Here is a 27,096-nt window from a genome sequence, read left to right on the forward strand (position 1 = left end):
TTTTTAAGGTCATTAGAAAAGAGAGGACATATCTTTAAGGACTGGGACACTATAAGCTAAGGGCATTCTTGAAATAAAGTATAAATGAAGGCCAAAATTTGTTATTCAAGCTTCAAATAGAAGATTAGGAGGTTTTAAAACTGAACTGAAATACTGACATTCCAGATAATTATTAAAAATTCTTGCTTAAAGTCAAGTAATGATCAGTTTTTAGGAGTTTTTCTAATATTAACAAAATGGATATAATAAAAACTGATCCCAATGACCAATGCCACCCTAACTCTCACAAAAAACACCCAAGTCATATTGAAGACACTAACAGGAATGCAAACATGACTTGTCTTTAAGGGAAACACTAAAGTACATTATTGTTACTAATTTTCCTAACACTGTCAGTCCTGAGGAACTAGCAGCCAGCAGCTCACCAGAGCCTCTGATGGGACAGGCTTCAGGAATGGTTCCAACACCCCAGCAGCGGCCGGGCTCACAGCAGCACTGCATTTTTGTCATTCTGCCCGGAAGCTCTTGTGCACAGCGACCATTCACCAGGCCGGAGAAACATGTGCCTGTTCTCTGATCTGAACATATGAAAATAAAATAGAAGACATGACAGAATTACCTGGAGTTCACATCAATTATTTCACATGTTAGGAGATGCTAAGCGAAGGGAATTATTTTACTTAATTTCTACTATATCTACTCCTTTGTTTAATTTCTATCACATTTATTCATTCCTTTACTTATTTACCAAGCAAATATTCACTGAGCACCTATGCCATGCCATATCCCAGGCATACAAAAATGAAGACATGAAGCAGATATGAGCCAACACTGCAGTGAGAAGCCACACCCAGACAGACCCAGAGCTTGAAGGGAAGCGACAACCCAGTCTCAGCCGAGACTGGTCAATTAGTCACCCAGCCAACCTGCAGACATGTACTGTTGTTCCCTACTGAGAGTTTTGTGGTTATTTGTTACCCAGTAATATCCACCTGATGCAGGTGCTATTTTAGAAAGGTTGAGCAGAACAGCTCCTTTGAGACAGTGACATCCGAGAAGAGACTTTAATAAGATGAGAGCAGGAGCCACACAGTTACCTGAAAGAAGGGCAGTTCAAAGAGAAAGAAGGAGATGTGCTTGACATATGTGAAAAACTACGAACCGTTGTGACTGCAGAACAGCAGGCAGAGTGGGGGTGGAAGACCCTGAGCTCACAGGCGTACAGAAGGCAAGAGCACGCACAGCCCTACAGACCGTGAGGGAAGGACTGTCGGATTTTATTCAGAGAGTCAAAAAAATGTAAGTCTACTTTCACTATATATTGTTTAACTTTTATCCAGATGCTTCCAAGAAGTTTTGTCTGTGACAGGAAGAAAGATGTACCACAACAAACAGGAGCTGCATGTCACTAATGAAGATGAAACCATTAATTACAAATAATGCTATTAATAGGGAAGGCCTAAATTTTTTACACTAGGTATTGAGTTTAAAATAAATATATTATTTCCTTGAATGGTCCAAAGTATACCTCAGGTTGCTTCTATGCTATTCTTAAATTAAAGAATTGGTTTGAAGGTACTCCATGTAAGAATCAGAATGCCTTCCATTTCCCAAAAGAAACCCAGTATGCCCAAGAGCAAAGTACTAAATGTGATGTATGCGTGCATACTTAAAGGCACTGCAGACCTTTCATAAACGTTACAAGCTGGGCCTGGATAGGCTGTCACTGGGAATAATTTCACAGAGAGGTTTCTACTCCCAAGAATGATCCAGGAAAATAGTTTTTAGGATATTCATTCCAGGAACCCAAAGTATCATATTCCTAGATTTACTTGATTGCTACACTCCTCAAGAATAGGATGTAAATTAAGATAAGAAAGTCCTAAGCTCTTTACAGTAATCACTGTTACAAAACACATTCAGGGCTACATGGTAGATTGACTGTATTGATCTCTTCAAGGCTCTGTAAGGAGGAGGCTGTACCATAAGATTTGGGGGAAAAAAAAAAAAAGAAGAGTCATGGCTTTGAGTCAGGATACCTAGGTTTACATCAAAATATTATTACTGTTGATTCTGTAACATATCTTTTCTTCTTTATGGAACAGGGCTGATGGGAGAATTAAATAAAACAATATATGTTCTGTTTCCAGCAGAATGGTGTATTAGCTACCCTGAGTGTCTCTCCCAACTGAAACACCCTGGATAAAATATGAGAAATTATTTTAAAGTATACATCATCTTGCTGACATCAAAGAAGGAAAAAAACAGAGTCTCAAAATGAAGTGAAAACAGGAATCTCAGGAGGTAAGCGCACACCTAGCTTTCACTTTAGGGTTTCTGCAAAACTCTGGAGATTTTGACTTTCAACTCTGATAATTTCACAAGGGGTTATTAGAGCCTAAGATATAAAAGCCCAGATTCACCTCGTTAATGCAAAATGTAATAGGAAACTCCCTCATAAAGTAGGAGTCCCAAACTCTATCCTTGTTATGTGGCTAATGTAGAGGAAGGCAGCTAAGAGACTTGCCTGTTTATACCTCAGTGCTGGGTGGAGGAAAAAAAGATTCTTCCTAAAAATCTGAAACCAAAGCTCTTTTTCACACAGACAGCTTTGATGTCAAAACATTACGTTTGTGTTCTGAAAAACTTCAAAGGAAGAACATAACATAAAGAGGTCTCCAGGTAGGGATATTCCAAGTAACTCGCAAAAATCAATACAATTGAGGACTTAATACTGACATAGGTCTCAAAGAATTCCCATAGATAAAGTTCTAGGAGAAAAGGAGTAGCTAACAGTAAAGTAACTAAATAAGTAAGTAAATAAGTAACACACAGAGAAACAAGGCTCAATGAACAAAAACTAGCTGAATAAACAGCAGGTTTCAGACACTGGAATGGTCAAACCAATTCTGAAAATCATTGTTTTTAATTAATGATGATTCGTTAAATATTAATTAATAATGAAATAATCTTTAATCTGTTTAAGGCAATTAAAAATCTAAAAATGGGAACAGTAAAAACAAGCCCATAAACAATGAAAGAAAAGATGTAAAAGGCTTCAATGAAACTTCTATAAATGGAATGATCATAACTGAAATAAAATGCTTAGTGACTATATTAAGCAGTGTATTGCACATAGATGAAAAAGAATTACTGAGCAGGAAGATATAGCTGAATATATTATTTGTGTTGTTCAGAGAGTCAAAGAGATGGAAAATGTTGAGAAGAGGTTAAGAAGTATGCAGGTGAGGGTGAAAAGGTAATCTGCCTCTAATAAGAGTACTAGAAAGTGTCATAAGCAGACAGTTGTGGGGAGGCAATAGTCAACAGATACTTGTTTACAACTTTCTAATGATGTTGCAAGACAACCTCAGATCTAGGAAGTCCAATAAATCCAAAGTAGGAAAAATAAAAAGAAATCCACAGCTATCCATATCACTGTGAAACTGCAGAACAACAAAGAAAAGGTGAAGATCTTAAAAACAGCTAGGAAGAAAAGACAGATTATCGGCTAAGGAATGATATTTAAGTCAATCACCGACTTCTTAATAGCACCAGTGGATGCTAGAACACAATGGAACAGTATCTTCTGTATGCTGTGATAAAATAACTGTCAACCTAAAATTCTGTATCCCAAGAAACCAAAGGGAAATTAAGTTCATTTTCAGGAAACCACAAACAGAGACAATTTTCTACCAAAACGTTCTTGCTAAAAGAAATTTTAGAAGAGGTGTTTTAGGTAAAAAGGAAAATAATTCCAATGGAAGGTTTGAAATGTATGAAGGAATAAAGAGGGAAAATATTGTTAGATACATGGACAAGTACTAAAATATCAAACAATAATAATAATGATTAATTTGTTGCAAACAGGGAGTGACAATCGACTAGAATTTTTTAAATTGGAAGGGGGTGATCAAAGTGTTACCATTCTAATATTCTTTTATTATTTAGATGTGGGTAAAAATACAGATTAATTCTAGGCTTTAAGTTACATATGCATCTTCAAACAGCTAGGATAACCACTAAAACCACAGAAATAAACTACGTATTTCTAAACAATAGAGGAAAAAGAATGGGGTGTGGAAGAATGGAAGGCAGGAAGCCTGAATAAATCCAAAAGAAAGCAAGAAAGAGAAAGTAACAAAAAAGCAAGATAAATGGGAAGCAAAAAAGAAGATAATAGAAATAAAAACAAATATATCAGTTACTCTAATAAACACAAATGAATTTCAATCTCAATTTAAAAGACAAAGATTTTAAGACTATGTCCCCCAAAATTTAGATTTTGGCTGTTTAAAGAAGCACATTTAAGACAAAAGGAAACAAAAGATTGAGAGGGAACATATCCAAATGGCATATATTTAAACCTTCCTCTCCAACTCACAAAATGTGATGCCAAATAACATGAAATAAAATGAACCAAGAGAAAATATTTAGAAACAGACCAAGAAGAAAAGAAAAAAAACTTTAGAGAATCAATATATATCAAAAACTGGTTCAATTCACCAGGAAAATATAATACTTTTAAACATTCATCACCTTATAACATAGCATCAAAATACATAAAACAAAAGCTTAAAGGGTCACATGGAGAAACTGAGAAATCTACTACCAAGGTGGAACATTTATACAACTCTTTCAGTAACTGATAGACACAGTAGATAAAATCTAGCAGCTCAAGAGAAAATTTGAACAATACAGTTAATAAGTCTGATCTCATATCTATCCAACAACTGGAGAAAACACAAAACTTTTTCAAGCCAACATGGAAGATTTGCAAACCAGGTAAACTCCTTACACTTCTAAACAACTCATGTGTCAAATACATAAGGTAATATGTAAAAAATATGTGTCAAATACATAAGGTAATATGTAAAAAAATGAGTAGGGGCTCATCAGGATCTGTACCAGTCTCAGATTTTGGGAGTCTGCAATGTTATTGTGAGGGCTCCACAAATTTATACTTACACTGAACACTGCAATGCAAATGAAAATGCCTCATAATATACAGGCACTACTATGGTTCCTACTGATGGAGATTCCATGGTGACTAATAAAATACAAATTCATTTAAAATTATTACTGAACATCCAGTAGTTTTTTTTTCATTATGTATTTTCTCAAAGATATTGGGTTACCATCATGTGTGGATCTGAAAACATTTTTGATATTAAAGAGGGGGTCTTCAAATTCAATAAATATAATTAACTTCTGTCCTACACAGTTTGGAAACCTCTACTCAGTCTTATAAGATGTGTTGGAGGAAACCATGTCATTCTTGAGAAGGTGGAGGGGCAGAAATAGAAGATTGGGAAGTAAATCATAACTTTTTTCCATAAATTCTATAATTAGTCTCTTCTAATAACATCAAGGAGGTAAACAATCTACTTCCAATCCTTTGCATCAAAGACATATCAGGATGAGATACAGACACATGTAGTGTGATGACTCACAATTAAGGTCTCTCCACAAATACATTTCAAAAGGAAGACAGTGGCTGAGTTAGGTTCTTTCCTTTGCATATCTGAATTGCATGGTGCTTAGAAAGTAGAGTGTTGGAAATGTGCCATATGGAAGAATAAAAAGGGGCACCCTATAGAACTAAGAGTTGTCTAGGCACATCATCCCTTGAAATAGGGAATTATTAGGGGAAAAGGCAGAAGAAGCATATTTATTACACCATTAGGACAAATCCTTCTAATGCTTGGTATATATTTAACCGTAGAATTGATATGTCATAAGTAACAAAACATGTTTAGTCCTCTAATAATCTCCTATCACCCTCGCTACACTCCCAGAAGAAGATTTACATCAAGTCTTATTTAAAGCCACACTGAGGAAGAGGAAGCAATCTGTCTCCTCTGATTAAAATATAAATCTATCTTGAAACAAAATAATGGTACTCTTATCAGAGTTTGTTTCATGGCTTGACATTTAGTCTAAACTTGATTTACGTGAACTAACAGTTAATTATAAAATGTGATGAAAACTTAGTAAAAGTTTTATGAGCTTTGCTTATTAAAAATAAAGGGGTCAGCCAGAAAACCCTGATGAGGTTAGCTCAGGTCAGAAGACTAGCGATAGTAGGTGTTCAGTAAATAGAAACCATTGTCTCATACTGGAGACCTGCACTTGTCTCGCTGAGAGTCTGGCGCCAACCTGAGTTCCACTTGATTAATTCTGCAGATTCTTGCTATTCCTAAAACACTTTCATGTTGCTTTTGTGTTTCTATCATACAAGACTAACTAGAACTAGGAACAATGAAAGAAAGAGAACGACTATGGCTCCTAGGTTTACTTCTTCCTTTAAAATAGTGAAGTTTGTCTTCCTCATTGTCTAACCTTCTCTTTCTAGGACATTCTTTCTTAATTAAAATTACTACCCCTGTTCCACTAGTCGCCTTTTATATGATTTTGGGGTTAAAACTCGAACAGTATACAGTATACTGTTTCATCCCTGTCTCCCTTCCTCCATTAGTTAAACATTTTTAGGAGTTTTGGTTTATCCTTCGAGCATTTGTTGCAAATGCACGCACACACATGTAATCAACACCCATCATCACACAGAGTGCTGCACAAGGACAGCATATCCTGACCATCACTCTGTATCACTGTCAGAAGATCTTCCTCATTTCGCTTAAACAGTCTTCCCTCATTGTCTTTTGTCTCTGTGCTGCTCAAAATTCTTGATGGGCTCCACCATCCTCAGGATCAACCTGCAACTTCTTAGCATGGCAGTTAACGAGCCGCAACAATAGAGTCTTCATCTTAACCCATCTTTCCTGTTTTGTCTCCAACTACTTTCTCACTCAGCTCTCTTTCCCAGACAAGCTCTCCTCACCGTCTCCAAGCCCCCACACTTTCAGCATCTCTACTGCTGCTGACACTTTCTCTTCACTCAGTGCAGTCTTATTCCTTTGTTTAGCTGCCATCCATCTTTCAAAGTCTCTATCAGTGCTCACTTCCTTGAGAATTTTAACTATAATAATCAGGACTTTCTTTTGGACTTACAGCATTTATTGGCTAAGAAATTATTTAGCAATTAACGACCCACTGCCTCAAACTTTCTCTTACCATTACTACTTTTCACATTATGTTTTCAGGTTTTGCTTTCTCAAGAATACTCCACGGCAGTACTGTGCACTGAAACTTTTGTAAAGCTCAAGGAAATGCACAAGGATATTATAGCAACATCATAATACCTTAAGGACTTCTAAATGCTTACTGTCATTTTCTGAGCTTCGCCTGCTGCTGACTGGCACTTTCCAGTCCCCCAAATAGGGTTCCTGCTAGTTCTCTGTGCACAACAGTAGCTGGCACATTAACCTGCATACAGAATTTGCTCACGGCTGCTTGTCAATCATTACTGACTCGTTGACTGCCAGTCACTCTTCTTGCAATGTGGAAATTAGGTATTAATAATGCCATGAATATTATAATGACACTGAATTACTAAATGATATAAGGGTCATTAAGTTGTGCTATTAAAAATGCTTCTAAGAAAAAAAATATTAGGTGTGGGTTGACTCTTTTTCGAAATGACATATGTTAGTACTCTTTGTTAGAAAGGAGAGCTGTTTCCAGTATATTTTTTAAAACTTGACGGAAAACAGGAGATAAAATCAAATTAAGAATTTGATTTTTATATTTAGCATAAAATGAAATGGGAAAACTATCCTCATTTATAATTAAAATGCCCCGCTAAACTCTCCTGCCATATAAAGCTATTTCCTACACATAAAAGAAAAAGGCAGTTTATTGATGCTTTATAATGTATAGATTCAAGATGTTTTGATTAACTAGAATAAGGAATTAGGGCAGCATTCAGCATGTGCCACTCTTAAAATAAAGGTGCAGATAACATGCAGTTTCTTACTTAAGAAAAAGCTTTGAGTTCATCCAACTCATTATTGTTAGCATACATGTGGTTACAAAATAAACAGCATGGAAATATTTATGACATATATAATTCAATCACAAATAAATTCCATCTAAGAAAATACAGACTCAGATTTTAAAAAATCAAAACCAAAGATCTCTTACATATTAAAATGCTAGATTTATTTTTTTCATATGTGGAAAACACATACTTATTCCAAATGAAACATAGTTATTCAAAAAATTTTTAAGCTGCTTATTACTTAATTTTAACATTGGTTTTGCAATTTTGGAACGTCATTCTCCCCTCCTTAGGGGCTTTCCTCTATTCCTGGGTCAGGATATCAATACTGAAATGAATGGGAACTCATGGTCAGCAAAGAACTCACTGTGCCTCAGGTCTCTGGAGCTCAAGCAGGCTTTCTCAGCTTCTGAGCATTGGGGACTGTAACTCAGTGCCATCATATCATGTCCAGCAGGATGCCAAACAATGCAAAGCAGTTATTAACCAACATTAAATTCTTACATTCAATGTCGTCTCATTCATTCATTTGCTGGTTTGCCTATTCATTCAGAAAAGATTTACTGAGCCCAAACTTCTAAGGAAGGGACTACATAAGGCACAGGGAACAAAAAGCTGCATAAGGTAGGACCTAATGGCGCTCAGAGTCTGGCCAGTGAGTAAAGCACAAATACCTGTGACACTGTGATAAACCCAGAAATGAAGGAAATAAAAAATATTATGGGAAGGGCAGATTGATTTTGCCTGACAAGAAAATGTGGGTTAAGCAGGGATGGCTATAAAGAAATGTGATATCTAAGTGGGTACTTAAAGGATGAGTTGGGTTTTAACAAGCAAAGTAAGGGGAAATCAAGATGCTTCAGGCAGAGAAAGTACTGTGAGCAGTGTGCTCATGTACTGCAATAAGAGAAACGTGACTGTGAGGTATAAGTGGTTAGAGACGAGTCCTGAATACAGGCTGGGTCAGGCTCTAAAGGGCTTTGAAAGTCCAGTAAAGGCTGAGAACTTTATATAAAGAAGCAAGAGATAAGAGTTTACCATGATTTAATGGTAAACCAAATATCTGACATTGAAGAAAACAACCTCAGAAAATCACTGGGGATCTTGATCATGATTATCTGAATATGATGAAAAATATGCTTCCTTTTCAATGCAAAAAAATGAGCATGTGTTGACTAAAGAAAGACATAGAAACTTAAGAAATGAGAGAGAAAGAAACAACTTAGAAATCTGATATAAAACACTAACATTTGTTACGGCAAATTCTGCCTTCTTACTTGTTGGTCTAGTTGCACAATTCATTCCCAAAGGCCTTCAATCACTCCACATTGTCTACCAAATAAAATACATACATCTTATTTGGCATTTTCAGAACTTCATGGTGATAACCTCACTTATGTCTCCAGCCACATTTCTTCTAGCCATTTCTAGAATATAAGTTTCCTTAAGTCAGGGTCTATGGCATCCAGCCAGTGATGTTCAACGATGACTCCCAAACTGACATTTTTCCAACAGAGTTGAGTTCATGCCTATTTCAAGCTGATGACTGCATATATGTGTGTATGTGTATGCACATTCTTTTCCTATACAGTTTAAGAAAATTAAGCCAAGTATAGGTAGTTCTACTAATTTTCAATTCTGTTAAACTATGTTAAATGAATCAGACTTACTATGCACTGAGCCAACTGGTAACACTGACCCTAAAAACAGTTAATTTGCTCAGTTTTATAGACTTAACGCCTCTATAATGTTTTACCTAGTGTGAGATAGAACTCTTGATTCATTCATGAAGAATAAATAATTGTCATTCAAATCTCATAATACTCCAATGGGAAAGGGAGGCTCCAAATGGACATTGTACTTTTCAAAGCAGACTGTCAGCGTGGTGGTAGAGAAACCACTCATGCTGGAGACCTTGATATCTAGGCACAGGGTCTCTGTCACCTTAAAGCAGATAAGGAGACAGTGTAGAACCATAGTAACCCAGGTGCAGAGAGGTCTGGATTCAAATCGTGGCTCCATTTGTCAGCCCTGAAACATCATGTAAGTCACTTTACCTCTCTAAACCTCAATTCCTTCATCTATAAATCAGAATAATTATGCCTATCACACAGGGCTATTTTAAGGAGTACATCCTCATTCTCCTATACCTCCTCCTTCCCCTAATGATAATAATAGAAGTAAAAAGAAATATTTTATTGAACATTTACTAGAAGAAACTGAAGTACAGACAGGTCAGTAGCTTACCCAAGGCCCCACCACTACGTGATAATGAGGTGATACAGATGTCCAGTGCCTTACACGTGGTATGTATTTCATAAATGGCAGCTGTCAATTTTACTACCACTACCATAGCTTCTTCTTTGACTGCTATTGCTACTTTTCTATTACTATTTATGATGATACCATAGTATTCTGAAGGCAGGATCTCCATTTCTCATGTTTGCTGTTGCACGGCCATAGCATAGTGTTTGGCATATCAACACACTTTATCCAGTGAATTCAAGACTTTTTACTGGTGGCCTAGGACTTCTAGCTTACATCCTGAACCCTCTGTTATTTCCTCTCTTCAACCCAGTTCACTTGGACATCCTTTGGATTTACAAAGTCCCTGGAAGTTAGTTGCTCACACACCCTCCCAGTGGGGATGGGAGACGGTCATTGCCCAGACAGTCATCCTCCAGCAAACCAAGCAACTCCCATCTTTGGGTGCTGGTTTAATTTCCCTAATTCCTGTACTATATGAATCTTTAGTGCTCTTAAAGTCTAAGGCTTGTTCAAAAATAGATGACCTACACATGACTGTTTTATCTTTCTAAACAAAAGAGAACATGAAAATATAAATGCCTTTAATTAAAATATGCTTAAAACAAAATTAAAGGTATCGATTTCTTTTTTGTAATAACTATTTTCACTAGAATAAACACATGCTAAGTAAATAAGACACTGACTACATTCATGATTCATAGCAATGAAAGAACCCTTAATTACTACATTTTGTCTCCCAAAGTAGATTTTTAAAAATCTTTCTCATGCCTTTGTGTCTGTAACACTTGGCAAGAGCAGTGTCTTGAGGAAATCTTTCTTCATTTCAGAAATGGCTTTGACAACATAAAGCAAACCCAGATGGCTTCTGAAACTGAAGCTTTTGCAAAGAGCACCTGGTCGATCAGTCCCTCAATAGTGGTACCGTTTATTTTAAACAACTCTTCCAGCATTTTCCCAGTCGTTTTATAATCGTTGCCATCTTCATACCTGTTTGGGCTGTTCTGTCATTAGAAAGAAGGAGTGTATTGTGCCTTCAAAACTACAAGGCTTACCGATGCACCGAGAGCCATCTGTTGAGGTTACATATCCACGTGGACAAACGCAAAAATAGCTTCCCACGGTGTTGGAACATTCGCCAGTTTCACATATCCCAGGAATGATGCTGCACTCATCAACGTCTAATCAGGGGAAGAAGGAGAAGATGACTGAGAAAGGCCTTCATTAAATAGCTTTTAAAAGGGATTTTTTAAAAAGAGTATGAGAGCGCTCATGGTTGATTAGGTCAGATCATATAACCCTGAAGATACTCTTGTTTCAGGCCCTAAAGAATTTCTCACACATATCTATGGGAACTGAGATGAAAGTAAACTCCCATGGCAGTAAAACAAGGCCAACTAAAGCAAAACTCTATATCCTTTTTTTCCCCCAAATGCAATTTAAATTGGAAATAAGTAAATGTTTTAGTTTCCATTCTACATCAATTAGGGAATTATCCTACTAGAGACTTTAAAAAGAACACGTGCATGGATGATATTTTAAAATATGAAATAACTACATTTAAAAATTTATAGCTAATTTTCACATTAATTATTTGAACCAATGGAGGGTGGCAAGCACTTTTCTTTTTCTATTTGGCTTCAGGATATGTTTTTGTACTTACATGTGAATATCGGTATATTTGACATTCTGGAAATTAAGGTCAAACCTAAAATAATACAGTAAAATGGCAAAGAGCAAACTTGGGTGGCTTTGGGAAGTGTCCAGTTTTCCTATTGTGCCTCCCTGCACTTATCCATTCAGTTTACTTAATGTTAGGACTAGTCTACTCCCTTTCACATTAATGAAAGGTCTGCTTTCTTTTAAACTGTCCCCAAACCAGAAAACATGGCCATTTATATAAGCTTTAGTGTACTTTTCTTTTAGTTCAATAAGCAGAGAGAGGTAGAAAGTCAACAAAGCTACAATTAGGTACACTGGAAGCTACTTGTTAATACATTTAAAAGGAAATGAGCCATTGTGAGGAGAATCCAGCCACAGATGCCTGGGAGTTAGCTGTCCTTTTTAAGGAACAGAGCTAGCAAAGATCAGTGAATACAGGGAACAATTATAAAAGCCATAAGCATAGATGATTATTGAAAAGTAAACCTGAGCTTTTAGTTTTGTTTTAGTTTTTTTAGATGCATATATATATATATATATATATATACACACACACATACACATATGTTTAAGTGTATCAATAAAAAGCAAAGGAAAAATTATATGCGAATTGTAAATAAAAGGAAATAAATTTTAAACCCCACAATTAAAGAATGGTTGACAATGCCTTTCTTAAATTCCTCTATTGCTCTATTCATTCTTTTTTCCCGCCATTTACTGACAAGTCATTCTTGCCTACAAGCTGTATCACGAAATAACTATATGCCTATGTCTTCTTGGAAAGTTCTTAATAAAAAAGTTACCACATTCAGACTTTTCTGAAATAATATCTTCATTAGAGGCTTAACAGTTAGCCACTGAAGGCACAGTGGTACAAATCATAATCTACCAATTCCCCTAGAGAGCTCAGAATTCTAACATGAATTGGTTACATGAGAAGCAAACATATAATGTGGTGAAAGAGTTACCATCAGATTTAATCCAACAAAATGAAACCATATGTGCAAAATTAGGGTCTGCCGCATCCTGTGTTGCTATCTTAGTGCAGGGCATCTTAATAAAACCGAATGTGGATTCAGAAGAGAAAGGAAACTAGAACAGCTATACTCAAATCACCAAATAAACTGATAATCACTTCTAGATAAGGAAGACAAAAAGAAAAAGAGAACAGCACACAGTAAAGCAGCAAGCACTACAAAAGTGAAGGACCAAAACTTTCCTTCTGATCCTCTTACATCTAAAGTTATGACAACAATCAAGGCACTTATGGAGCCCAGGATTATCTAAATTCTTAAAAATTAGGAATCTTCATTTAGTCCTTAATTTAAGCATTTACTCTTATTTTCAGCCATTTCCTTTCATAATAAAGAACTTCTTTGTGCTCTACTTCCAAATAGCCTCCTGACAACAAAAAGAGTAGAAATTGAAAGATGTTTGACATTTTTCTTTTTTAAGTGGGGAAAAATAACCCTGGAACATAGAAGAACACATGGAATGATATTAAATTTGGGGGTTTTGTGTTAAATACTTTATTTTACAAAAACTCCATGTTTCGTGAAAGAACCTTGAAAGGTTAGCTTCAAAATAATTATATGTAAAAGGCTCTCAGTAAAGTATTTAAGAATTCTATATGAACAATAGGAATATTTTTCATTTATTTTTGGGCTAGGCTCCCCCTCAAATTTTAATAATTCAAATATTTGGTGTTTTGCTTTTTTACTGATCAAAAAACCCTGCCTTTTGATGTGCCCAATATTTATTCATCAATTTAAATTTAGCATTGACATTTATGTTAAGAAGGATGCATGCATTTAGCTCTTTTGTAATAATAGTTTTTCAAGACCATACGTCACAATCAGATTTGGAAGTATTATCTTCACAAATACAAAACATACATTGCCTATGTAGGTACAAACAAGTAAGCCTAATAGGGACAAGTCTATTCACAGGAAAAGGCGGTCTTAATGGGAATTCATTTCATTCACGTTCTGCATACCTAATATGCTTCTGTCCATCTCCCCTTGAACTTTTTAAAAAACGTTTATTTATTAGTTTGCAGGCTTTGGTCTGCAATAGAAAAACTGATCCAAACTGACATAAAGCAGAAATGTAATAGCTTGCATATCTGGCAGTCCAGAAGTGGCAAGGATTTTAGGGTTGTTTTAAGGCAATGTCTCTTGCTCGGCTTCTCTGATATCTACTCACCTATCTCTCCTCTGTGCTTTGATGTCATCCTTAAGGCTGACTTCCCTGATGGAAGCAAAATGGTTATAGCAGTCCTAGGCTAGATCTTTGACTGGAACATCTAGTGGAAGAGAGGGTGTCTCTTCCAGGGGTTCTCTTCTAAGAGGAGAACTGTTCCCCAGGAGCACCCAGCAAATCTTCCCTTTTTTCCTTATATCCTGAACTGAGTCACATGCTAACTCTTTTGAATGATTCCTCTAGCCAGGAAAATGTGCTCATTGACTTAGGCCTGGAGTCCTGAACTAATTACTGCTGAAAGTGGAATACAGTTAGCTTTAGACTAATAAAAAACAACAAAAACAAAAATAAAAGCCAAAAACAGCATGGGTGAATACAACTGAAAATACAGCATAGTTGAACAATGGAAAGTGTACCAGCACGGTTGGGAAACTGATGAAGATAAGCTTAGCTAGTCAGCCATATGCTGAATTCTGAATCCATATGAGAGCTTTCCCAAGAATTTTGGCTTTTTTTCTGAAATGATTTAAGGTGTCTATGAAGAGGTTTAAATTAAACAAGAACATTTCATAAGCAAATCAATATTTCAGAAAGACAATCCTTGTGTTTAATGTAGATAGACAATAAATAGTCCAGTGATAAATGATGAGAGCCTGAAGTAAGCTTTATGATGAGGGAGAGAACTCATATTCAAGAGATTCTAGAGGGAGAATTCAACAGGACTTTGCCACTAGATAAATATCTCAGACTTCTGGCTTGATTGAGAAGGGAGCTAATGGCAGTGCTATTAACAGGAAATGGGATACAGAGGGAAGAACACATTTTGAGGTTTGGTTGAGTTTGGAACATTTTGAACAAGACATGTTGAAGAGAAATAGGCAGAAATTCCAACTCTTCAGCTAAAAATTTGAAACTCAGTAAAAAAAATAAGGGGTAAAGATGTATATTTGTGGTTTATCACCCACTCTGCAGATTGCTTTTGAAGTTGTAGCGATAAATGAGATTTCCAAAGAAGACCCATAAATGAAAAGAATTGAATTTAAGGAGGGAACTCTGAGAACCACCACCATCCAAGGGAAAGTCAAAGGAAGAGAAGCCAGTACAGGAGACTGGGAGGAAGAATCAGGGAAGGTAAAAGCAAGAGTATGATGACGGGATGGTAAGGAAGAAATCTGTCAAATAAGAGGGAGATTTAAGTGTACCATGGGAGGGTAAAGAAAGAGAAGGACTGGAAAGTGTTTGGTAATTTGAAGAAGTGGAATACAGGGGTTTTTTTGGTTTTTTTTTTTGTTTTTAAAGGAAAGTAGATCTAAGCAAAACCATCTGACAGATTTCTGACTGCCAAACCACATAACCTCATATTTGTCAACCAACATTTACAACATTCACTGTAACTCTTACTCTAAGCAGAATATAATGAATAATTTGGTAAGTAGTGCTAAGTGTGATCTCAGATATCACTGAATTCTAAGAACATTGCCCTAGAGATTCTGTCAATTCCAATATTTACATGTCATACATAAAAGCAGTCCATGTAACAATTATGTTACAGAGAACTTAGAACAAATAAAATAAGAAATTTTGTTTCAAAAAAGTGCTCATAGAATATTTTCTTTCCATCCCATGCCAAGGAACCACATGTATTTGGCATATTCCATATAACTTTTCTTTTGGTATAGAAAAAAGTAAATATTATTTCTCTTCTATGTACACTGAATTTTTATTAATATACTATTTGAAACTAGGAAAACTTATGGCTAAATTTTAAATACAATAAGTTGCTATTTCAAGCTTTTATAGGGACAACAGGCATTTTCAAAATGATAAAATAAGTTGTAATGGAAAAGTAATGTTTGCTTTACCCTTTTCAGATATTGAAAGGATAATGTATATCAATTGCACTCAGAATTTCACTGTATCTTTATAAAGAGCTTTATCAAAATATAATAATTGTACTGTAATACAGTCATCCACCTAAAGTACAAAATTCAGCAATTTTTGGTATTTACAGGGTTGTACAACTGTCACTACAATTTAATTTTAGAGCAATTTCATTCCTGCCAAAGTAATTCCACCCCATTAGCAGTCACTCTCCCTACCTCCCTCGAAGCCCTAGGCAACAGCTAATCCATAACTAATAGATTTATGACTTATAATAGCTAAGCTGTATTTATATATTTGCCTATTCTGGACATTTCATATAAAAGAACCATAAAATATATGGTCTTTCATGACTGGCTTCTTTCACTTAGCATGATGTTTTCAAAGTTCAACCATGTTGCTGCAAATGTCAAAACTTCATTCCTTTAATTGCTGAATAATATTCTATTGTATGGATATACCACATTTTAGTTATCCATTCATCAGTTGATAGATAATTGAATTCTTTTCATTTTTTGGCTATTACGAGTAAAGCTGCTATGAACATTTGAGTACTACTTTTCTCTGGACATATGATTTCATCTCACTTGGTATGCACACCTAGAAGTAAAATGGCTGAGTCATATGATAACTCTATATTTAACTTATTAAGGAACTGCCAAATTGTTTTCCAAAGCAGCTGTAATATTTAACATGCTCACTTGCAATGTATGAGGATTCCAATTTCTCCACATCCTGCCAACACTCATTTTTAACTTTTCTATTTTAAGGATGTGAAGTGGTATCACATTATACTCTTGGTTTGCATTTCCCTAATGACTAATAATGTTGAGCACACTTTAACGTGCTTATTGATTGCTTTTATATGTCTTCTTTGAAGAAATATCTATTCAATTACTTTGCCAGCTTTTAATTAAGCTATTTGTCTTTTTAAAATTGAGTTGTAAGAGTTCTTTATATATGTCCCATATCTGATACATGATTTGCATATAAATTTCCATATGAACCTTAGGATCAGATTGTCAATTTCTGCAAAAAAGCCAGTTGGGATTTTGACAGGGACTGTGCTGCATCTATAATCAATTTGAGGAATACTGCCATTTTAATATTTAGTCTTCCAATCTACAAACATGGGGTATCTTTCCTTTTATTTAGATCTTCTTTAACTCCTTTCAACAAGGTTTTGTAGTTTTAAGTGTAAAAGTCTTTCACTTCCTTTGTTAAATTTGTTCATAAGCATTTATTCTTTTGGTCCTATTGGATGTGGAATAGTTTTCTTAGTTTCATTTTCAGAATGTTCACTGCTAATGTATGGAAATACAATTCATTTTTATATGCTGATATTCTATAGCAGTAACCTTGCTGAACTGTTTACTGGGTCTAAATATAGCTTTCTAGAGGATATCTTCTCCACTTTAGTGGATACCTTACTCATTTTAGTTGACCCCTTACCCACTGAATGTGTGTCATCTGCAAATAGCTTTTCTTCCTTTCCAACCTGGATACTTTTTATTTCCTTTTCTTTCCTAACTGCCCTGGCTAGAACCTCCACCACAATGTTGAACAGAAGTTGTGAGAGTGAACATCTATTTTATTCCTGATCTTCAGGGAAGCACTGATTCTTTTGCCAGTTAGTATGATGTTAGCTATAGTTTTTTATATATGTCCTTTATCAGGTTGAGAATATACCCTTCTATTCCTAATTTATTGATCATTTTTATCATGAAAGGGTGTCAGATTTTTTTCAAATACTTTTCCTGCATATATTGAGATGATCATATGGCTTTTGTCCTTTATTCTACTTATATGATATATGACATTACTTGATTTTCAGATGCTGAACCAACTTGCATTCCTGGGATAAATCCAATTGATAATGATGTATAATCATTTTTATATGTGGCTGGATTTAGTGTGCTCATGTTTTCTTGAAGATATTTGCATCTACGTTAATAAGAAATATTAATGAAAATGCTATTCATTCTTCATAAAACTCTCAATTTTCTCTCTTTAAATCAGATAAATAGATTTAAATTCAGCATCTACCATTCATTCATGAACTCATTAAGTAATTGCTGATTAAAGTCCCTTGTCATATAACATGTATCAGCCATACATAATCTCTAACCATCATGAATTTATAATTTATTAAGCAGGTAAATTTAAAACAAGGCATGATATGACTGATTCCACCATATAAGATTAACAATATGCTACTTCAGTTTAATTATGAGAAACAGGAAAAGTTCTTGGAGGACGTAGTAGTTGATAAAAGACCCTAAAGAATGGGGCAGAATTTAAACAGGGAGAGAAGATGGGAAAAACTATAAGCAAAAAACTATGGATGAGGAATGAAGAGTTTCCCATGAGTTGTGGGTATTTATAAGGAGTAGAAGATATAACTAGAAGGTTAGAATGACATTCTCAGGAATCTTTCCTTGCTCTGTAGCAATGAGGAGCAACTGAGTCACTAAGCAGGAGAAAGGGAATAAGAATACTACTTTTGGGGGAGTTCCTTGGTGGTCCAGTGGTTAAGAATCTGCCTTCCAATGCAGGAGACGCGGGTTTGATTCCTGATTGGGGAACTAAGATCCTCCGTGCTGTGGGCAACTAAGCCTGCACACTGCAGCTACTGAGCCTGCGCACCACAACTAGAGAGCCCGTGTGCCGCAACTAGAGAAGGCTGTGGGCCACAATGAAGAGCCCGCATGCCACAACAAAGACCCAGCACAGCCAAACAAACAAAAAAAAGGATTATTACTTTTGGCAATGCTTTGTGCCAGTGTTGATAAAGAAGAACAGTGCTAGGGTAAAAATGGGGTCAGAGGCAGATATGGTCTAAGCTCCAGTTAATGAGGGTGGGACTAGGAGAAGAAAGAATAAATGAAAGGGAGACCTTCAAGATGGCAGAGGAGTAAGACATGGAGATCACCTTCTTCCCCATAAATACATCAGAAATACACCTACACGTGGAACAACTTCTACAGAACACCTATTGAACGCTGGCAGAAGACATCAGACCTCCCAAAAGCCATGTGGCTGACAAGGTCTTGGTGCCCTGGCCGGGTGTCAGGCCTGTGCCTCTGAGGTGGGAGAGCCAAGTTCAGGACTTTGGTCCATTAGAGACCTCTCGGCTCCACGTAATATCAAATGGCAAAAGCTCTCCCAGAGATCTCCATCTCAACACAAAGACCCAGCTCCACTCAACAACCAGCAAGCTACAGTACTGGACACCCTATGCCAAACAACTAGTAAGACAGGAACACAACCCCACCCATTAGCAGAGAGGCTGCCTAAAATCATAATAAGGTCACAGACACCCCAACACATCACCATACGCGGTCCTACCCACCCGAAAGACAAGATCCAGCCTCATCCACCAGAACACAGGCACTAGTCCCCTCTACCAGGAATCCTACACAACACATTGAACCAACCTTAGCCACCGGGGGCAGACACCAAAAACAATGGGAACTCCGAACCTGCAGCCTGCAAAAAGGAGACCCCAAACAAAGTAAGTTAAGCAAAATGAGAAGACAGAGAAACACACAGCAGATGAAGGAGCAAGGTAAAAAGCCACCAGACCAAATAAATGAAGAGGAAATAGGCAGCTACGTGAAAAAGAATTTAGAGTAATGATACTAAAGATGATCCAAAATCTTGGAAATAGAATGGAAAAAATAAAAGAAACCTTTAACAAGGACCTAGAAGAACTACAGAGAAAACAAACAATGATGAACAACACAAAAAATGAAATTAAAAACTCTCTAGAAGGAATCAATAGCAAAATGACTGAGGCAGAAGAATTGATAAGTGACCTGGAAGATAAAAGAGTGGAAATTAACTACTGCAGAGCAGAATAAAGAAAAAAGAATGAAAAGAATTGAGGACAGTCTCAGAGACCTCCGGGACAACATTAAACACAATATTCGAATTGTAAGAGTCCCAGAAGAACAAGAGAAAAAGAAAGAGGCTGAGAAAATATTTGAAGAGATTATAGTTGAAAACTTCCCTAATATGGGAAAGGAAATAGTCAATCAAGTCCAGGAAGCACAGAGAGTCCCATACAGGATAAAACAGAGGAGAAATATGCCAAGACACATATTAATCAAGATATCAAAAATTAAATACAAAGAAAAAATATTAAAAGCAGCAAGGGAAAAACAACAAATAATATACAAGGGAATCCCCATAAGGTTAACAGCTGATCGTTCAGCAGAAACTCTGCAAGCCAGAAGGGAGTGGCAGGACATACTTAAAGTGATGAAAGGGAAAAACCTACAAACAAGATTACTCTACCCAGCAACGATCTCATTCAGATTCAATGGAGAAATTAAAACCTTAAAAGACAAGAAAAAGCTAACAGAATTCAGCACCACCAAACCAGCTTTACAACAAATACTAAAGGAATTTCTCTAGGCAGGAAACACAAGAGAAGGAAAAGACCTACAAAAAGAAACCCAAAACAATTAAGAAAATGGTAATAGGAACATACATATTGATAATTACCTTAAATGTAAATGGATTAAATGCTCCAACCAAAAGACACAGACTGGCTGAATGGATACAAAAACAAGACCCATATATATGCTGTCTACAAGAGACCCACTTCAGACCTAGGGACACATACAGACTGAAAGTGAGGGGATGGAAAAAGGTATTCCATGCAAATGAAATCAAAAGAAACCTGCAGTAGCAATTCTCATATCAGACAAAATAGACTTTAAAATAAAGACTAATACAAGAGACAAAGAAGGGATACATACATAATGCACTACATAATTATCAAGGGATCAAGAAGAAGATATAACAATTGTAAATATTTATGTACCCAACATAGGAGCACCTCAATACATAAGGCAAATGCCAATAGCCATAAAAGGGGAAACTGACAGTTACACAATCCTAGTAGGGGACTTTAACACCCCACTTTCACCAGTGGACTGATCATCCAAAATGAAAATAAATAAGCAAACACAAGTTTTAAACAACACATTGAACAAAATCGACTTGATATCTATAGGACATTCCATCCCAAACAACAGAATACACTTTCTTCTCACGTCCTCATGAAACATTCTCCAGGATAGACCATATCTTGGGTCACAAATCAAGCCTTGGTAAATTTAAGAAAACTGAAATCATATCAAGTATCTTTTCTGACCACAATGCTATAAGACTAGATATCAATTACAGGAAAAAAACTGTTAAAAATACAAACACATGGAGGCTAAACAATATACTACCAAGAGACCACTGTAGAAATCAAAGAGGAAATCAAAAAACTACCTAGAAACAAATGACAATGAAAACACGACGATGCAAAATGTATGGGATGCTGCAAAAGCAGTTCTAAGAGGGAAGTTTATAGCAATACAATCCTACCTTAAGAAACAGGAAAATTCTCAAATAAACAACCTAACCTTACACCTAAAGCAATTAGAGAAAGAAGAACCAAAAAACCCCAAAGTTAGCAGAAGGAAAGAAATCATAATGATCAGATCAGAAATCAATGAAAAAGAAATAAAGGAAACAATAGCAAAGAACAATAAACTAAAAGCTGGTTCTTTGAGAGGATAATCAAAATTGATAAACCATTAGCCAGACTTATCAAGAAAAACAGGGAGAAGACTCAAATCAATAGAATTAGAAATGAAAAAGGAGAAGTAACAACTGACACTGCAGAAATACAAAGGATCATGAGAGATTACTTACAAGCAACTATATACCAATAAAATGGACAACCTGGAAGAAATGGACAAATTCTTAGAAAAGCACAACCTTCTGAGACTGAACCAGGAAGAAATAGAAAATATAAACAGACCAGTCACAATCACTGAAATTGAGACTGCTATTAAAAATCTTCCAAAAGACAAAAGCCCTGGACCAGATGGTTCACAGGCAAACTCTGTCAGACGTTTAGAGAAGAGCTAACAACTATCTTTCTCAAACTCTTCAAAAACATAGGAGAGGGAGGAACACTCCCAAACTCATTCTACGAAGCCACCATCACCCTGATACCAAAACCAGACAAAGATGTCACAAAGAAAGAAATGTACAGGCCAATATCACTGATGAACATAGATGCAAAAATCCTCAACAAAATACTAGCAAACAGAATCCAACAGCACATTAAAATGATCATACACCATGATCAAGGGGGTTTATCCCAGGAATGCAAGGATTCTTCAATATATGCAAATCAATCAATGTGATACACCATGTTAACAAATTGAGGGAGAAAAACAATATGATATCCCCAATAGATGTAGAAAAAGCTTTCAACAAACTTCAACATCCATTTATGATAAAAAACGTCTAGAAAGTAGGCATAGAGGGAACTTTCCTCAACATAATAAAGGCCATATACGACAAACCCACAGCCAAAACTGTTCTCAAAGGTGAAAAACTGAAACCATTTCCATTAAGATCAGGACTAAGACAAGGCTGTCCACTCTCACCACTATTATTCAACAAAGTTTTGGAAGTTTTAGCCACAGCAATCAGAGAAGAAAAAGAAATAAAAGGAATCCACATTGGAAAAGAAGAGTTAAAGCTGTCAATGTTTGCAGATGACATAATACTATATACATAGAGAATCTTAAAGATGCTACCAGAAAACTACTAGAGCTAATCAACGAATTTGGTAAAGTAGCAGGATACAAAATTAATACACAGATATCTCTTGAATTCCTTTACACTAATGATGAAAAATCCAAAAGAGATATTAAGGAAACACTCCCATTTACCATTGCAACAAAAAGAATAAAATACCTAGGTATCAACCTAAGGAGACAAAAGACCTGTATGCAGAAAACTATAAGACACTGATGAAAGAAATTAAAGATGATACAAACAGATGGAGAGATATACCATGTTCTTGGATTGGAAGAATCAACATTGTGAAAATGACTCTACTACCCAAAGCAATCTACAGATTCAATGCAATCTCTATCAAACTACCAATGGTATTTTTCACAGAACTAGAACAAAAAATTTCACAATTTGTATGGAAACACAAAAGACGCCGAATAGCCAAAGCAATCTTGAGAATGGAAAACGGAGCTGGAGGAATCAGGCACCCTGACTTTAGACTATACTACAAAGCTACAGTAATCAAAACAGTATGGTACTGTCACAAGAACAGAAAGATCAACTGACCAGGATAGAAAGACCAGAGATAAACCCATGCACATATGGTAACTTTATTTTTGATAAAGGAGGCAAGAATATACAACGGAGGAAAGACAGCCTCTTCAGTAAGTGGTGCTTGTAAAACTGGACGGCTACATGTGAAAGAATGAAATTAGAACACTCCCTAACGCCATACACAAAAATAAACTCAAAATGAATTAAAGACCTAAATGTAAGGCCAGACACTATAAAACTCTTAGAGGAAAACATAGGCAGACTTAAATCACAGCAAGATCCTTTTTGACCCACGTCCTAGAGAAATGGAAATAAAAACAAAAATAAACAAATGGGGCCTAATGAAACTTAAAAGCTTTTGCACAGCAAAGGAAACCATAAACAAGATGAAAAGACAACCCTCAGACTGGGGGAAAATATCTGGAAACAAAGCAACTGACAAAGGATTAATCTCCAAAATATACAAGCAGCTCATGCAGCTCAATATCAAAAAAACAAACAACCTAATCCAAAAATGGGCAGAAGACCTAAACAGACATTTCTCCAAAGAAGATATACAGATTGCCAACAAACACATGAAAGGATGCTCAACATCACTAATCATTAAAGAAATGCAAATCAAAACTACAATGAGGTATCACCTCACACCAGTCAGAATGGGCATCATCAAAAAATCTACAAACAGTAAATGCTGGAGAGGGTGTGGAGAAAAGGGAACCCTCTTGCACTGTTGGTGGGAATGTAAATTGATACAGCCACTATGGAGAACAGTATGGAGTTTCCTTAGAAAACTAAAAATACAACTACCATATGACCCAGCAATCCCACTACTGGGCAAATACCCTGAGAAAACCATAATTCAAAATGACACATGTACCCCAATGTTCACTGCAGCATTATTTACAATAGCCAGGACATGGAAACAACCTAAATGTCCAACAGATGAATGGATAAAAAAGATGTGGCACATAGATACAATGGAATATTACTCAGCCATAAAAAGAAATGAAATTGAGTTATTTGTAGTGAGGTGGATGGACCTAGAGTCTGTCATGTGGAGTGAAGTAAGTCAGAAAGAGAGAAACAAATACCATATGCTAACACATATATATGGAATCTAAAAAGAAAAAAAAATGGTTTTGAAGAACCTAGGGGCAGGACAGGAATAAAGACGCAAACGTACCGACAGACTTGAGGACATGGGAGGGGGAAGTGTAAGCTGGTACAAAGTGAGAGAGTGGCATGTACTTATACATACTACCATATGTAAAATAGATAGCTAGTGGGAAGCAGCCGCATAACACAGCAAGATCAGCTCGGTGCTTTGTGACCACCTACGGGGGTGGGATAGGGAAGGTGGGAGGGAGACGTAAGAGGCAGGAGATATGGGGATGTATGTATATGTATAGCTAGTTCACTTTGTTATAAAGCAGAAACTAACACACCATTGTAAAGCAATTATACTCCAATAAAGATGTTTAAAAAAAAAAGAAAGAATAAATGAAATGAATACAGATCCTGAAATCAAAGCGAGAGTATGGGAAAGGAACAATAAGGCTTCATTACTGAGCTAATATTAATAAAGTTAGTGAAGTAAAGAAACTATATTTTTGGCAAAGTTGATGGTTTCAGCATTAACATTTCAAGCTAATAATATGTAGAAAGCAGCTGAAAATTCAGGCTAAATCTTTAGAAAGTTATTGGCATCTATCTCTGGATAAAGACAGTTGAAACCATCAATGTGAATAAAATCAGTGAGATGATAATATAAAGGAAAGAGAAGGGAACATAAGAGAGGGTGTTAAAGATAGTTACAAAGGAGGTATATTCACTTGAAGGAAGAAAATCAAGCAAGAATAAAGAAAAAGGAAAAAGAGGTCACCAGAATTATTGAAAGGCTATTTAAATTTTAATCAAGTCAAGTGTAGTAGGTAGAATAATAGCCCACCAATGACATCAGAGCCCCAATCCTGGAGACCTGTGAATATGTTAGTTTACATGACAAAGGGGAATTAAGATTATTAATTGATTGGTCCTGCAATGGGGAGAGGACTGTGGATTATCTTGTCCTGGCTGCAATATAATCAAAGGTCCTTTTGAAAAGAAGAGGGAGGCAGAAATGTCAGATTCAGTAAGAGATTTGAAGATGTCACACTGCTAGATTTGAAGAGAATAGAGGCCACTAGCCAAGGTATGAGGTCAGCTTCCAGAAGCTGGAAAAGTCAAGAAAATGGATTCCCCTCTAGGAACTCCAGAAGAAATGCAGTCCTGTCACCACCTGGATTTCAGCCCAGTGAGATCCATTTTAAACTTCTGATCTTCAGAACTGTAAGATAATAAATCCATGTTGTTTTAAGCCACTAAGTTTATAGCAATGTTACAGCAGTGATAGGAAACTAATACACCAAAGAATTATATTTAAGAAGAAACAGGGTAATCAAGAATAGCGAATGCTATGAGGGATTCAAGAGAATAAAGGTAATTTTACGGAAGGATAGGAAACAGGTGCTAAGGAACTTAAGATTGCTGGTACAAACTAAGCTTTTAGGCGACTGTACTGAAGAAAGTCAGAAAAAAATGGTATAGTGAGAGGTGACCAAAGAGATGGAGGAGAGAGCTTTTGTGTTAATGTGGTTTAGGATGGCCTTGATTGTAGGTAAAGAGTAAGAGCCAGGAAAGAGAAGAGATGCAAGCTAGAAAATGAATTTATTAATAGCAAGAGTTAGAAGGAGTCTAGAAAGGTGATGGAATTAAGCATGGAGCTAGAACATTCTACTCTGGAAAGATGGGAAGACACTTCATCAAAGGCAGAGAAAATGGAAAATGAGGATGTAGTAATAAAGGGAATCTGAGGTTGAATAAGTTCATGTCAAATAGCTTCAGCCTATAGAATAAAATAGAGCACAGATGTTACAAAACTTTAACGTGCGTAAGAATCACCTGGACAGCTTATTAATCATGCAGACTTTAACTTCTAGTCAGGATTTTTTGGTACTCCCCTTCTGCTCCAGACACGGAACAATGACACATAATATACAAAAAAGACAAAACAAAAAGAGCCAGCTTGTTTCAAAATACAAGATGAAAATTTCCTTGGACCAGAAATAGAATTGCTAAGCTGTAACTACAGCTGAAACCAGGGGTTTGCTGGACTCCTTCCCCAGAAGCTGGCTGTGATGGGCAGGAGATCAGAATTATCCCTGATGACAATATGGTGTGATAAATACTAAAGCAGGGGTAGTGCAGGGTGACAAGGGAATGCAGAGGAGAAACGGTCAGGAGAGACTTACACAGGAAAGTGACAGTTAAACTGAAACATAACAGGCAAATAGATCTAAAACAGGCTACAAAAATGAAACAGAGTATTGTTATCCAAGCAGAGAGAAGAGGGCACAAAGACAAGGCAACAAAGAGCACGACTTGAAAAACAAGTAAATGTTAATGTGTCTGAATCACAGACTGCATAGAAAGAAACAAGCCTAGAGATGTAAGCAGAGGATGACATGCAGAAACTCTGTCTCGAGAACAGGAGACTCAGGAGGGATATAACCAAATCTGTGTTCTAGAAAAATCATCGTGGCTGCAACGTGGAAAAAAGATTGAGAAGAACAAGTAGGAGATAGGGAGACCTCAAAGAAAGCTGTCTCAGTAATACAGAAAAGAGACCGTGGTGATAAAGGCAGAGTGAAGCGGATGGATACAAAATATATTTAAGATGTGGAATCCATTCAAATTCTTGGTGATAAAATGGTTGTATCAGGAAAGGGAAGTATTAAGAGTGCTATCCAGATTTATGCCTTGGGCTAGAAAGTGGATAGTTGGGCCAATCACTGAGACAAGGGACTTGAGAAATGCTGGTAAGGTACACACAGAGAGTTTGAGATAACTGGGGGGCATCCAAAGCATACATGTCTGGTACGCAGCTGCATACAAAGGTGGGAAGCTCGGGAGGGATCTGGGTTCCATTTCTGGGAGCCAACTGTGTATAGATGTTATGGTTGTTTTTTTTTTTTTTTGGCGGGGGGGGGGGGGGGGAG

The 27,096-nt window shown here is 36.3% G+C and overlaps 1 protein-coding gene across 1 annotated transcript in view; it reads right to left on the reverse strand.

Annotated features, from left to right (window-relative positions):
- The window catches only part of LOC103072866 (fibrillin-2), a gene marked incomplete at its 3' end in the record, with an annotated part of 172,374 nt that overhangs the window by 44,766 nt on the left and 100,512 nt on the right, over window positions 1-27,096 (reverse strand). The window contains exons 8-9 of the mRNA XM_007459998.1: window positions 11,221-11,346; window positions 426-578 (exon numbers count right to left, since the gene is read on the reverse strand). Of these exons, the coding sequence (XP_007460060.1) occupies window positions 426-578; window positions 11,221-11,346 (279 nt within the window). The remainder of the gene's footprint in view (window positions 1-425; window positions 579-11,220; window positions 11,347-27,096) is intronic.

The sequence above is a fragment of the Lipotes vexillifer genome, unplaced genomic scaffold (genome assembly GCF_000442215.2).
Source record: "Lipotes vexillifer unplaced genomic scaffold, Lipotes_vexillifer_v1.1 scaffold44, whole genome shotgun sequence".
NCBI classification, from domain to species: Eukaryota; Metazoa; Chordata; class Mammalia; order Artiodactyla; family Lipotidae; genus Lipotes; species Lipotes vexillifer.